This window comes from Macrobrachium rosenbergii, chromosome 53 (assembly GCF_040412425.1).
Source record: "Macrobrachium rosenbergii isolate ZJJX-2024 chromosome 53, ASM4041242v1, whole genome shotgun sequence".
In the NCBI taxonomy this organism is placed as follows: Eukaryota; Metazoa; Arthropoda; class Malacostraca; order Decapoda; family Palaemonidae; genus Macrobrachium; species Macrobrachium rosenbergii.
The window spans coordinates 23,652,643-23,666,873 of record NC_089793.1 but is presented as its reverse complement, the minus strand read 5'-3'; the positions used below and the strand labels follow the sequence as shown (position 1 = coordinate 23,666,873).

Genomic DNA, 14,231 nt, shown 5'->3' with positions numbered 1-14,231 from the left:
TGTATATATATACATTATATATATATATATATATATATATATATATATATATATATTTATATATATATATATATATATATATATATATATATATTGTGTACAGTATAATGTTTGTCATGATAAAAAAACTCAATAAAAAACTCAATAAATATATATATATATATATATATATATAATATATATATATATATATATATATAAAACTCACTAAATTTATGTTTATATATATATATATATATATATATATATATATATATAAAAATATCACTATATATTATATATATATAATATACACACAGTATATAAATTTAGTGAGTTTTTCTTACAGCCTCAAAGGCAAACACGCTTCATCAATACATATATATACATTTAGTAAGTTTTTTTTTACAGCCTCAGGGCAATCACACTCCAAGGCATGAAGACCTTAAACTATTATTAAATAATAACTGTAGACATTTAGACACTTTATTGTAGACCTTTTTATTAACCTGGTGGAATGTGTGACTATTTTTTTATGGAATATTCTTTTATGATCATAAAAGTTGTTGGTGGTTAATTCTGTATTATGGGGGAGTTTGGTAACATCACTGTTATACTGTAATAGTAATGTTGTGTTTGTTTTTTTGTCTCTTCCCCACCAGGGAGAACCACTGCGAGGTCGAACGCAGGTGTGTTTCTCTCTTTATGTTGATTTACCTGTAATTTAAGGTCTCCCCCCCCTCTCTCTCTCTCCTTCCTCCTCCTGCCTCTCCCTCCCTTCCATGAACCCTACTGCCTCCCCACCCTCTCTCTTCCCAAACCTCATAAACCCACTTCTAAACCCTTTTCTCACTCCTCCCCCCCCTCCCCCAAATTTGTTTAGTCCAATTGTAGTCCAGAAAAAGGGGGGAGAGGGTTCTTGTGACTGTGATGCATTTCTTGAGGTAATTCTTTGGAACCATAGAAATGTCTCTTTTGGGGGTGTGTGTTTTTGTGTTTTGTGATTCCCATTACTGGTGTTTTCCTTTTCCTTCTCTTTCTTTCTCTCTCTCTCTCTCTCTCATTTGTTTGCATGATTTCTTTGATGGATGTGTGTGTGTGTGTGTGTGTATGTGTAGCTGTTATTGATGTTACCTAATAATGCACGATAGAATGTAGTTTGGTGTGTGATCCATTCAGTTAGTTGACAGGTAGGTTTCCCCTGGTTGATTTTTCAAGTTTTGGAAGAGAATATTTTGGTAGTTTATAAATTGGTTCGTGTAATGAGAGCCAAGTAGATTAAACTATAAGTGGAAGGGTCACCACCTTCCATTTTTCGAGCAATAGGACCGTGGTTTTATCCCCGATAGATTTTTCAAGTCTTGGAAGAGAAAATGTTCGTAGTTTAGAAAGTGGTTCGTCCGATGGGAGCCAAGTAAATTGAAATGTAAGTGGATGAGGACACCATCTTCAGTTTCTCGAATAGCATGACCCAACATAAGTGAGAAGTTGCTGAAACCCCTCTCCTTTGTAGGAGTCCTTTCTTCTTTTCTTTTTTCTGTGTATCCCTTTTACCTCCTCTTACTTCTTTCTAATGAACCTCATATTCTTTGAAAGCTGGAATTTCTTGAATTGTAAGTCAATGGCCCCTATGGTGGGCTTGTTTCATATGAATAGGGTTAGGGTTCATCCTCTGGATAATATTAAATAAAATGGAAGGACTTCTTCTTCGTCTTCAGGTGATAAAGAGACCAAGTTTTTGAGTGCATTTTCCAAGCACGATTTGATAATTACTTCATGACTTTTCTGGTCTTTGGTTCGTTGTAAGGGTCTCCTTGGTTTCACATCGCGCCGAGTGGGAAGAGGTTTTGATCTAGAGAAAACTGTCTGTCTTCTTGAGGTAGTTGCATTAGTTTCAAATCCAAGGTGGAAGATTTCTGAAAGGTTTTTGGAAATGTATAATATTTATAGGCTAGTGTTTTTTTTATTTCTGAACAGTCGTATTAAATGCTATTTTTTCAAGAGAGAATTATTTCTTTTTTTAGCAAGCCTCAGTGGGCTGAAATAATGTTGCCACAAATAATCTGTACTGATAAATAATTGACACTCTTCTCCACTTTCACCAAAGCTCGTGGTCATTTGTTTAAATTCGCATGGAAGCGTTCTCTCAATAAAGGAGAAGAATATTATAAACTAGCCAATAAGAACATCAGTACAGGAATCCCTGTGGTTAGGGGGTTGGGGTGAGGAAAGGGTGGGGGGAGATGGTGTCATTTAAATAGTCTCAGTTCGCATTTACTGTACAGTGAGATTCAAAGGCTGGTAATAGTTTTTTTCAACAGGTGTGGGATATGGCTTGTTAATCAGCTAGTCTCTCTCTCTCTCTCTCTCTCTCTCTCTCTCTCTCTCTCTCTCTCTCTCTCTCTCTCTCTGTATGGAAGAATCTACTAATTATGTAGTTTAGACTACCAATTACTTGCTCTCTCTCTCTCTCTCTCTCTCTCTCTCTCTCTCTCTCTCTCTCTCTCTCTCTCTCTCTCTCTGTATGGAAGAATCTACTAATCATGTAGTTTTAGATTATACCATTTACTCTCTCTCTCTCTCTCTCTCTCTCTCTCTCTCTCTCTCTCTCTCTCTCTCTCTCTCTCTCTCTCTGTATGGAAGAATCAGCTAATCATGTAGGTTTAGATTCTGCTAGCAATTATTATCTCTCTCTCTCTCTCTCTCTCTCTCTCTCTCTCTCTCTCTCTCTCTCTCTCTCTCTCTCAGTAGGCTTGAAAATTATGCAGTAGGTGGGTGTGTACCTTTCATATACCTCTCTTCCATCTTATATATTGAGTGTCCTGCCAAATATGTTACACAAGAATGTAGTGTATTTTCTCTTCCTCACACAGCCCAATTTGAAGTTTCTTTCATTTGTATGTTATTAGGGAATATCGGGGCTGTGTGTGTGTGTGTGTGTACGGTGTCGGTTGATTGATTGATGGTGACTAAAACTGGCGTCACAACATCTAGGTGTACTGTTTTATTAAGGTGAAGGTGGTGATCGGCTTATGCATGCAGTATCAGGTATTAGGTTACGGAGATTAATTAGTCAGTCATGAAAATTAATTTTCGTGCATGGTGAAATTGCATCCCCATTCGGGCAAGGGAAGAGGATTTTAATGTTGGTGAAGGTGCATGGATTGTTATTGTTACAATCTTTAAAAGTAGTTCGTAGGAGGGGCAAGATTGTTACGTGGATGGGTTCATTACAATTGGCATTGCATGTAATTGTTTTAAGATTCGATGTTAATGGGTCTTCCTCCTATTGTGAATGCTGTTAATTGTAGTAAAAAGCGATTGCATTGAAAACTCTCATTCTTCGTGTATTTTTTGTTTTAGTTTTTGTTTTGTTTACGTTTTAGTTTAGTCCCCCTTTTTTGTATGATGATGTTGATGTATTATTATTGTTGTTGGTGTTGTACCCTTGAATGTTTCAAAGTTCTTTTTTTTTTTTCTTTACGTTTAGAAAGAACCCGTTGATGTTGTACCCTTGAATGTTTGAAAGCTTCTCTGTTTTGTAACTATGTTTAGAAAGAACGAGTTGATGTTCTCGCCCCCTGTCCCCGCTTATATGGTGTCATGAAATGAAGAAATGATGATTTTCAATGAATTCATTACAATTCTTTATTAGGGAGTAAAATTATGTTTTTTGTACGCTTGTCCAGAAGACGGATTCTATTCATATACCCTTCTTCATTAATAATGCTAATGTGCTCCAACTCATAATTCAGATGTGTAATTATCTGTAATTTTAAGTTATTTATTTCCTATGTTTAAAAAAAATGATAACGTTAAAGTGTCATATTAGTCAATATGCAATGCCCATTTTAGTGGTGATACTATTACATTTTTTTCACAAGGTTTGGCTGTAATTTGGATAGAGAATGAATGGAAAGCTTTTGAAATGGAAAGCCATATAAATAACTATACGTGCATTCATAAAAAAACTCTTTGATTATACGATATCTAATTAATTATTTTAATCATGTCCATTTCCGCCAGGTATGGCAAATGTTCATCATTGTTTTTATTTATTTTGGTTTAAAGATATCTGCTGAGTAAATAATCCAGTTAATAGTTAAATCACATGATATATCCAACTATAGGTGAACAGGGAATGTTACATAGCTGTTACGTAATCACGGATTTTAGTATAATCATATACGGACTTACAACATATGAGATAGATGACCTCAGTATCACGTTCAGTCATCGGGATGATGACCTTTTAGTCGCCCAGAAGAATCTCAAAAAGTTTAGTGGGATTTGACAACTAAGACGAATGTCCTTTTGATCCATTGCGAAATTAGCTTATATAAAATGTTTCTAGAAGTGAATACCAGCATATGAATAGATATATTTACTGTTTTTTTTTACATGAATAGATATATTTACTTTTTTACATGAATAGATGTATTTACTGTTTTTGTATATAGATGCCTAGTTTAATTAAGTTTTCGAGTTGAGAATTAGTTGCCCAGAGGAATCTCAGATGAAAGTTTTGGTGGGATTTAAAACGTGGTGCTAGAAGTGAATGCTAATGTATGAATATATTTATTTACTGTTTTTTTTTTTTTTTTTTTTTAATATATGGATGCGTAGTTTAACGTAAGTTTCCGAGTTGAGAATTAGGTTTGACCAGAGAAATCTCAGAAAAGTTTCGTGTGAATTGAAGTGAATGCCAGATTATGAATAGATATATTTGGTTTTTTTTATTTAACTTAGATGTCCAGTTTATATTTATTTACTGTACTGTTTTTTATATATATACAGTAGATGCCTAGTTTAGTTAAAGAGAAGAATTTTACTTAGAGTCTTACTGACATCTTGTGCTGTTCCCCCAGGGAAAACCACTGCGAGATCGAGAGACGGAGGCGCAACAAGATGACGGCGTATATCGCTGAACTCAGCGATATGGTCCCTACCTGCTCGGCGTTAGCGCGCAAACCCGACAAGCTGACGATCCTACGCATGGCCGTAGCACACATGAAGGCTCTGCGCGGTTAGTAAATTCTCTGTGCTTCTTCGTTTTTCTTTCTAGCTGAATTTTTTAAACCTTTTTAATACCTTTTTTTCTTTATTTTCAAGCTATGTTTTCCGTTTATCTATCCTGCAATTTTGTTTTTAATTTAATCTTCCATAAATTATTGTTTATTTATTTTTATTTACATTTCGTCTAATTACACTTTCATCATTTATATCTTTTTATCTATTTTTTTTTTTAAGTTTACAATACACTTCGATGTCTCTATCGTTTTCTCTCGTTGTTTTTACCGTCTGTTAAGGAATTTTGGTTAATTTCATGTTAATGTCAGTTTGCAGGTGCCAGATAGCTAATTTGAAATGATAATGCTTCAGTTGTAAAGAGTTTGTCTTTCCTTATTTAGGGTGGTTGGATGAGGGCCTTTTATTTCACACCTGTAGAAATTAGTCCTCACTATACATATATATATATATATATATATATATATATATATATATATATATATATATATATATATTTTTATATAATATATATATTATATAATATATATATTTATATACATAATTTATATATATGTATGTATATTATATATATATATATATATATTATATAAGTATATATATATATATATATATATATATATATTATATAGACGTACATAATGTGCTTGCTCTCAGTACTTGATAACAAAAGTCCTGCAATCACACAGCAAAAGTACAGCTTCCTATAATTTTCCCGCTTCCCTCTCGAGCTGTTTTTATTTATTTATAGTTTATTTTTAATTGCATTTCAAAGATGCTTCATGTCGACGTTGGGTCACCAGGTTTTTTTTCGGTATGTGAGTTCAGTTCATGTTTTCATTTTGGGTCATTTAATAAGGGAGCAATTTTCCTTATAAGTCACTAAAGTTTTTCATGACTCTCCCACATCATTGAAAAAGAACTGTAGACAACTTAAAACTTCAAGTAGAGTCAGCTTTAGATTGTACAAGTCTGTTGTCATCAGTTACAAGTTATATTATGCTCTTGGTACCCGCCACGTGACATCTTTGAAATGTGGTCGTGAAATCCCATCATCTTCCTCCAGAGTCCAGTTTATACACGTTATGTTAGTGTTAAGGAGTCAAGACATGTATTAAACAAGTTCTTTCATCTAGATTTGGCTCAGGTTGACGCCCAAATATTTACTAAGTATTTCGAAATCAGTTCAAAACTAAATTCCCCAAATTTAGAATAGTAGTCTTAAACTTGTTCGTTCGTTTAGATTTGTCCCAGGTTTGACGTCCAGAATTATTTGATAAATATTTCGAAAGTATTTTAAAACTAAATTCCCCCAAAATTTTGAAAATACTTGCACACACTTTCAGCCGAAACATATCTTGATTCTTTATATATGAAAATAGAGATTTTTTTTTAATGTGTAGCATAGATTTAGTAACATGAGAATGTTGATACTTTGATGTAAAACCGTAGGCTGTAAGCGCGAACGAGTGACTTGTGGTTCTAGAGAATATATTTTAATTATTATAAGTAGGACCTTAAAACTCTCTGTGTCATCAATTAGTATTAGCTCTTAATGGAATAGATTTCATGTCAACCAAATGAATCAACCCAGCGACAGATAAGCCGGAGTGCTAGATTTTGGCACAAGGTAAACCACAATGATCCTGTTGTATCACAATCTCACACTCTCTCACACTCACATTTCGAATTATTCCGAGCACTGAGCATCTTTCGAAGGCACCGAATTACACTCTCACTTCACTTGACACTACGTCATCTGATGGACGGCATCCGAGAGCTTCCTTTTGGGGAGAGCTTCCTTGTAAGGAGAGCTGCCTTTTGAGGAGGGCTTCCTTCTTGGGAGCGCTTCCTTTTGGGGAGAGCTTCCTTTCTCGGGAGAGCTTCTTTGTAAGGAGAGCTTCCTTTTAAGGAGATCTTCCTTTCAAGGAGAGCTTCCTTTCCTGGGAGAGCTTCCTTTTAAGGAGAGCATCCTATTTGGGAGAGCTTTCTTCTTAAACCAAGCCCTGTGTAAGAACCGTTGGCTACAACACCTGTAGATAAAAAGAGTAGTTCACTGTAGTTTCTGTCGAGGTCTTAAAAAAGTAGTGCCGTCAAGTACTTGGCACTGAATATATATCACTGGCACTTAGTTATTTGTTGGCATATGTTTTACTTAACTATGTATGTGTGTGTGTGTGCGTTTGTGTTTGTCTGAGAGAGAGAGAGAGAGAGAGAGAGAGAGAGAGAGAGAGAGAGAGAGGGCGCATAAACAACCTCTTGATAATCTGAATAACCACGCTTAGATTCTACGGTTTGCGGTTTGAGAGAGAGAGAGAGAGAGAGAGAGAAGAGAAAAAGAGAAAGAGAGAGAGAAAGAAAAGAAGAAGAGAGAGGAAGAAGAATAAAAAAACAACCGTTTAGTAACTTGAATAACTACGCTTGGATTCTATGATTTGTGTGTGTGTGTGTGTTTGAGAGAGAGAGAGAGAGAGCATAAACAACAGCTTAAAAACTTAAATATCCACTTCTACGATTAGTGTGTGTGTGAGAGAGAGAGAGAGAGAGCATAAACAACAGCTTAAAAACTTGAATATCCACTTCTACGGTTAGTGTGAGTGTGTGTGTGAGAGAGAGAGCGAGAGAGAGGGGACATTCAGGAAAGCTCGTAAGCAATGAATGCATTACTCCGCAGCGAGCTAATGACCCTAATGAGATTATTGTAGCTTTCGTTATTACTGGGGCCTGCAACAGTAGTAGTGGCCTGTTAAGTCTGTCGTGAAGATCTTCATCAAGCTTAACAGTGGATGTTAAATAAGCCCAGTTTAAATTCCTAAAGTCAGAATGAAAGTAGGAGAAGGGAACGCATGATTTTGTATTTATCTCGTGCAAGACGAAAAGTATACTTTTTTGTCTTTTGAAGATTTGATCTTCGGTAAAGGAAATTAGGGACATAATGACTCTTAAGGTTTATCTTTCTTAAAGATTGCCTGTTGGAATTTGTAATATATGGATGGTTCTTGAATGCTAAGTGATTGTGTCATTTTACATGCGAACTTTTGTATTCTGTGTTCTTTTTATAACCTAAAATATAACCAGTTTCATGAAAATGGCTCTCTCTCTCTCTCTCTCTCTCTTTCTCTGAATTGGTACGAGACAGATACCACACTAAATGAATAGCCTCTCTCTCTCTCTCTCTCTCTCTCTCTCTCTCTCTCTCTCTCTCTCTCTCTCTCTCTCTCTCTGGTCCCGCGATATGTTTGCTAAAGTACTTATTACCCTGCGGGCCAACCCTGTGAGAATGTATTATTTCAGCTCGGTGGACTGTGGTGACTTACTTTAAGAATAACAAAAATTTCAGGCTTAATTAATAATAACAATAACTTAAGACTTACTTAAATATAACAGTAACTTCAGACACAATCAATAATAGCAATAACTTCTTACTTATTTAATGATAACAATAAGTCCAGACTTCCTTCGTAATAATAACTTCAGACTTACTGAATAATAACAGTAACTCCAGACTCACTTAATAATAACAATAACTCCAGACTTACTTAATAATAAGAGTGCCTTTAGACTTACTTAATAATAACAATAATTTCAGACTTACTTAGTAATAACAATACCTCCAGACGTACTTAATAATAAGAGTGCCTTCAGACTTACTTAATAATAACAATAATTTCTGACTTGCTTAATATTAACTATAATTCAGATTTACTGAAAAATAACAGTAATTTCAGACTTACTCAATGATAACAATAACTTCAGTCGTGCAGTATAGTGCGTCATACTGTTTGCTTCAGAAAAGCCAAAATTGTCACAACGCCTAATTGTCTGTCAGTATTCTGGAACTGGGCAAGACAAGAATTTAAGTCCTGAAGTGAATTGGTTCGACGCGAATCATTTTTATTGTGATGACAGTCCTTGGTAATAAGCAGATTCATCTTGAATTACGTTTGATGTTCCCAAATGCATTAAGATGACAGTGAAGGTACGGAAGAATACTGTATGCGAAAATGTGGTTGTAGATCTGCCTGATTGTAGGATTGTAGGAAGAGACGTGTCTGTACTTTGGTAGATGAATATGACTGTTGAATATTATGTTATTATGATGAAAATTGCTCAGTAAATGTGATGCTTTTGCGCGTTTTTTGAATTAGCAACAATTCCTTGATTTATCTATTTTTTTAATATTTTTTTTATCTGCAGCGTAAGTGAGGGGGAAAGGGTGACGAGAGAGAGAGAGAGAGAGAGAGAGAGAGAGAGAGAGAGAGAGAGAGGGGTGTTGGCTTGGTATGCTTGTCCACTTGATATGGCATTATTATTATTATTATTATTATTATTATTATTATTATTATTATTATTATTATTCAGAAGATGAACCCTATTCAAATGGAACAAGCCCACAATAGGGGTCATTGACTTGAAATTCAAGCCTCCAAAGAATATTATGGTGTTCATCAGAAAGAAGTAACAGAAGTTAATGGGAATACAGAAAGAAGAGTTCACTTATGAAACAAAATTAATTAACAAGTCAATAACTAGAGAGGAAAAACATCTTTTTATACATGTTAATACATTGTGTTTGTGTTGAATACCCTAATACTTCTTGCGTATTGGACGCAAATGTGTTTGGTTGTGTTAAGTGCGTTTGTGATTGTGTACACACACACACACACTGTATATGTATATATATATATATATATATATATATATATATATATATATATATATATATATATATATATTATATATCTAGATTATATATATTTATACTGTCAGTCTTGAAAAATTTCATCTCTTGTTTAAACAATCCATTAAATCTAAAACGAATCAGAGTAATGACCTCCTCCCTCCTTTTCCCTTCGGAACTCATGAAACTTCCGAGCAAAATCTGACACAGCACTCCATCTTGAGTACCGAACAGGGCAGATCCGCTTCTTGCTCTCCTTCTCACAACATCTGCTGTTGTTCTTGTTCTTGTTGTTATTGTTGATATTGTCAGGAAGGATGGGACTGCAAATTGGCTTATGTGTGTTTTTAATTCATCGCAATCACGCAGGAGTGAGTTGAGTGAATGACCGTGAAGACGTGTGAATAAAAACAATAGCATCGAATACGGCTTGCTCTCGACAAAAGGCTGGTTCCCTCCTTCCCTCCCCCGAGAGAGAGAGAGAGAGAGAGAGAGAGAGAGCGTGAGAATACTCTATCGAGGCAGTCACAGATGAGTGTCCACGCTCAGGAAGTTGCTCTTCTTAAGAATGGCAATGAAGGAGGTGGAGGAGGACCCCTCCTCCTTACCTCCCCACAAAGAGGGAGAAAATGTAAAAAAAAAAAAAAAGGATGTGGAAGAAGAAGAAGAAGAAGAAGAAGAAGAAGAAGAAGAAGAAGAAGAAGGAGGAGGACCAATAGCCCTCCTCCTTACCTCTCCACAAGAAGAAGAAGAAGAAGAAGAAGAAGAAGAAGGAGGAGGACCAATAGCCCTCCTCCTTACCTCTCCACAAAGAGGGAGAAATCGTAAAAGAAAGAAGGATATGGATGAGGAGAAGAAGAAGAAGAAGAAGAAGAAGAAGAAGAAGAAGTAAGGTAAGGAGGAGGACCAATAACCCTCCTTACCTCCCCACAAAGAGGGAGAAAAAGTAAAATAACAAAAAAATAAGGATATGGAGGAGGAGGAGGACCGCCAATAACCCTCCTCCTTACCTCCTCTCAAAGAGGGAAAAAAGTAAAAAAAAAAAAAAAAAATATGGATGGCGTTGAGTAAGACATCTCCACAACTTCGCTTATTGCAGTTTCCTCCTATCTCTTCATTTATCTGTTTACTTGTAATATTTATATATGTATATTTTAAGCATCAAACAGTTTCGGTGATTGAAACTCGTGTGAAATAAGTTCCTTTACGAAAAATAGCTCCGAAATTATCCTTATTTTAAGCGCAGTAGTTTCCCATGGTCAGTTTCTGAGAGAGTAACTTTCGTATTTTAAGCAGTGGTGTTTCCCCTGGTCAGTTACTGAGGAAGTAACTTTCTTATTTTAAGCAGTGGTTTTTCCTTTGGTCAGTTTCTGAGGAAGAAACTTTCTTATTTTGGGTAGTGGTGTTTCCCTTGGTCACTTTCTGCGCGGGTAACGCGAGTAACCTTCTTATTTTAATCAGTAGTGTTTCCCTTGGTTACTTCCTCTCAGTTTCTGAGGAAGTAACTTTCTCATTTTAAGTAGTGGTGTTTCCCTTGGTTTCTGCGTGGGTAACTTTCTTATTTTAAGCATTGGGTTTCCCCTTGGTCGGTTTCTGGGGAAGTAACGTCCTTATTTTGAGTAGTGGTGTTTCCCTTGGCCAGTTTCTGCGTGGGTAACTTTCTCATTTTAAGTAGTGGTGTTTCCCTTGGCCAGTTTCTGCGTGGGTAACTTTCTTATTTAAGTAGTGGTGTTTCCCGTGGCCAGTTTCTGCGCGAGTAACTCTTATTTTAAGCAGTGGTGTTTCCCTTGGTCAGTTTCTGAGGAAGTAACTTTCTCATTTTAAGTAGTGGTGTTTCCCTTGGTCGGTTTCTGCGTGGGTAACTTTCTTATTTTAAGCGTTGGGTTTTCCCTTGGTCAGTTTCTGAGGAAGTAACGTTCTTATTTTGAGTAGGGTTTCCCTTGGTCAGTTTCTGTGCAGGTAACTTTCTTATTTTAAGTAGTGGTGTTTCCTTTGGCCAGTTTCTGCACAAGTAACTTTCTTATTTTAAGCAGTGGTGCTTCCATTGGTCAGTTTTGGAGGAAGTAATTTTCTTATTAAACAGTGGTGTTTCCCTTAATCAGTTTCTGCGTGAGTAACTTTCTTATTTTAAGCAGTGGTGTTTCCATTGGTCAGTTTCGGAGGAAGTAATTTTCTTATTAAACAGTGTTGTTTCCTTGGTCAGTTTCTGCGCGAGGAACTTTGTTATTTTAAACAGTGGTGTTTCCATTGGTCAGTTTCTGCGCGATGAACTTTGTTATTTTAAGCAGTGGTGTTTCCATTGGTCAGTTTCTGCGGGAATAACTTTCTAATTTTAAGCAGTGGTGTTTCCATTGGTCAGTTTCTGAGAAAGCAACTTTCTTATTAAACAGTGGTGTTTCCCATGGTCAGTTTCTGTGTAAGTAACTTTCTTATTTTAAGCAGCAGTGTCTCCCTTGGTCAGTTTCTGAGGAAGTAACTTTCTTATTAAACAGTGGTGTTTCCCTTGGTCAGTTTTTGAGGAAGTAACTTTCTTATTAAACGTTGGTGTATCCCTTGGTCAATTTCTGTGGAAGTAACTTTCTCATTTTAAACAGTAGTGTTTCCCTTGGTCAGTTTCTGAGGAAGTAACTCTCTTATTTTAAGCAGTAGTGTTTCCCTTGGTCAGTTTCTAAGGAAGTAACTTTCTTATTTTAAGCAGTAGTGTTTTCCTCGGTCAGTTTCTGAGGAAGTAACTTTCTTATTAAACAGTGGTGTTTCCCTTGGTCAGTTTCTGTGGAAGTAACTTTCTTATTTTAAAGAGTAGTGTTTCCCTCGGTCAGTTTCTGAGGAAGTAACTTTCTTATTAAACAGTGGTGTATCCCTTGGTTAATTTCTGCGGAAGTAACTTTCTCATTTTAAACAGTAGTGTTTCCCTTGGTCAGTTTCTGAGGAAGTAACTTTTTTATTTTAAGCAATAGTGTTTCCCTTGGTCAGTTTCTGAGGAAGTAACTTTCTTATTTTAAACAGTAGTGTTTCCCTCAGTCAGTTTCTGAGGAAGTAACTTTCTTATTAAACAGTGGTGTTTCCCTTGGTCAATTTCTGTGGAAGTAACTTTCTTATTTTAAGCAGTAGTGTTTCCCTCAGTCAGTTTCTGAGGAAGTAACTTTCTTATTTTAAGCAGTAGTGTTTCCCTTGGTCAGTTTCTGAGGAAGTAACTTTCTTATTGTAAGCAGTAGTGTTTCCCTGCGTACAATAGTGTTTCCAACAGTCAATTTCTGAGAAATTTCTTATTAAACAGTGTTTGTTTTCCTTGGTCAATTTCTGTGGAAGTAATTTTCTTATTTAAGCAGTGAGTGTTTCCCTCGGTCAGTTTCTGAGGAAGTAACTTTCTTATTTTAAGGAGCAGTTTCCCTCGGTCAGTTCCTGAGGAAGTAACTTTCTTATTTTAAGCAGTAGTGTTTCCCTCGGTCAATTTCTAAGGAAATAACTTTCTTATTTTAAGCAGTGGTGTTTCCCTTGGTCAGTTTTTGAGCGAGTCATGGCCTCTTTTATTTTTGTACAAGAATAAACAAACTGCATTTTAATGATCTTGACTAAAACAATGACACCTCCGGCAGTTTTCCCTTTAATTTCCCAGCACAAATTTAAAAAGTCGCCACTTTCTCTCAAAGCGAATTACTGCACAGACTATCCTACCCCCTTAAGCGAATTACACCACAGAATATGTTATCCCTGTAATCGAATTACAGCACAGGATGTTATCCCTTTAAGCGCATTATAGCTCAGAATGTTATCTCTTTAAGCGAATTACAGCACAGAATGATATCACTTTAAGCGAATTACAGCACAGAATGTTATCTCTTTAAGCGAATAACAGCGCAGAACGTTATCCCTTTAAGAAAATTAAAGCAAAGAATTTTGTCCCTTTAAGCAAATAACAGCACAGAATGTTATCTCTTTAAAAAAATTACAGCACAAAATGTTATCACTTTAAGTGAATTACATATAGCACAGAATATGTTATCCCTTTAAGAGAATTACAGCACAGATTGTTATCCTTTTAAGCGAATTACAACGTAGAATATGTTATCCCTTTAAGCGAATTACAGTTCAGATTGTTTATCCCTTTAAGCGAATTACAACACAGAATGTTATCCCTATGAGCGAATTACGTACAGCACAGAATATGTTCTCCCTTTAAGCGAATTACAGAGAATATATCTCGTTTCGAGGACGATGCATTGCAGTAGAGCTGAATTCAGAACCTGGCGGTGTCTTTTTTTTTTTTTGCAGTAGACTTATTTTCCAGTTTTTATATATAGCCTCTTTTTTTTCGTCGGCCTCAAACGCTTCTGGGGATCGACTAGTGTGATTGTGGGCAAGTGTTCTTTCAGGATTTCGAGTTAAGTTTTTATGGACGGGATTCCTCTCTCTCTCTCTCTCTCTCTCTCTCTCTCTCTCTCTCTCTCTCTCTCTCTCTCTCTCTCTCTCTCTCTCATTTCTAGCGTCGTAATCACGTCCTTTAAGCATAAAGATGACGATGCCCTAAAGAAGGGCTACAGTA

The 14,231-nt window shown here is 35.9% G+C and overlaps 1 protein-coding gene across 14 annotated transcripts in view; it reads left to right on the top strand.

The window, feature by feature from the left end:
• The window catches only part of tgo (Aryl hydrocarbon receptor nuclear translocator homolog tgo), a 308,504-nt gene that overhangs the window by 266,722 nt on the left and 27,551 nt on the right, over nucleotides 1-14,231 (top strand). For 9 of the 14 annotated variants that reach the window (XM_067096885.1, XM_067096882.1, XM_067096878.1 and 6 more), the window contains one exon: nucleotides 4,848-5,005. In XM_067096885.1, the coding sequence (XP_066952986.1) occupies nucleotides 4,848-5,005 (158 nt within the window). Of the gene's footprint in view, nucleotides 1-641; nucleotides 669-4,847; nucleotides 5,006-14,231 lie in introns of all 14 variants that reach the window. The other 5 variants (XM_067096881.1, XM_067096883.1, XM_067096873.1 and 2 more) reach the window with 1 other exon arrangement.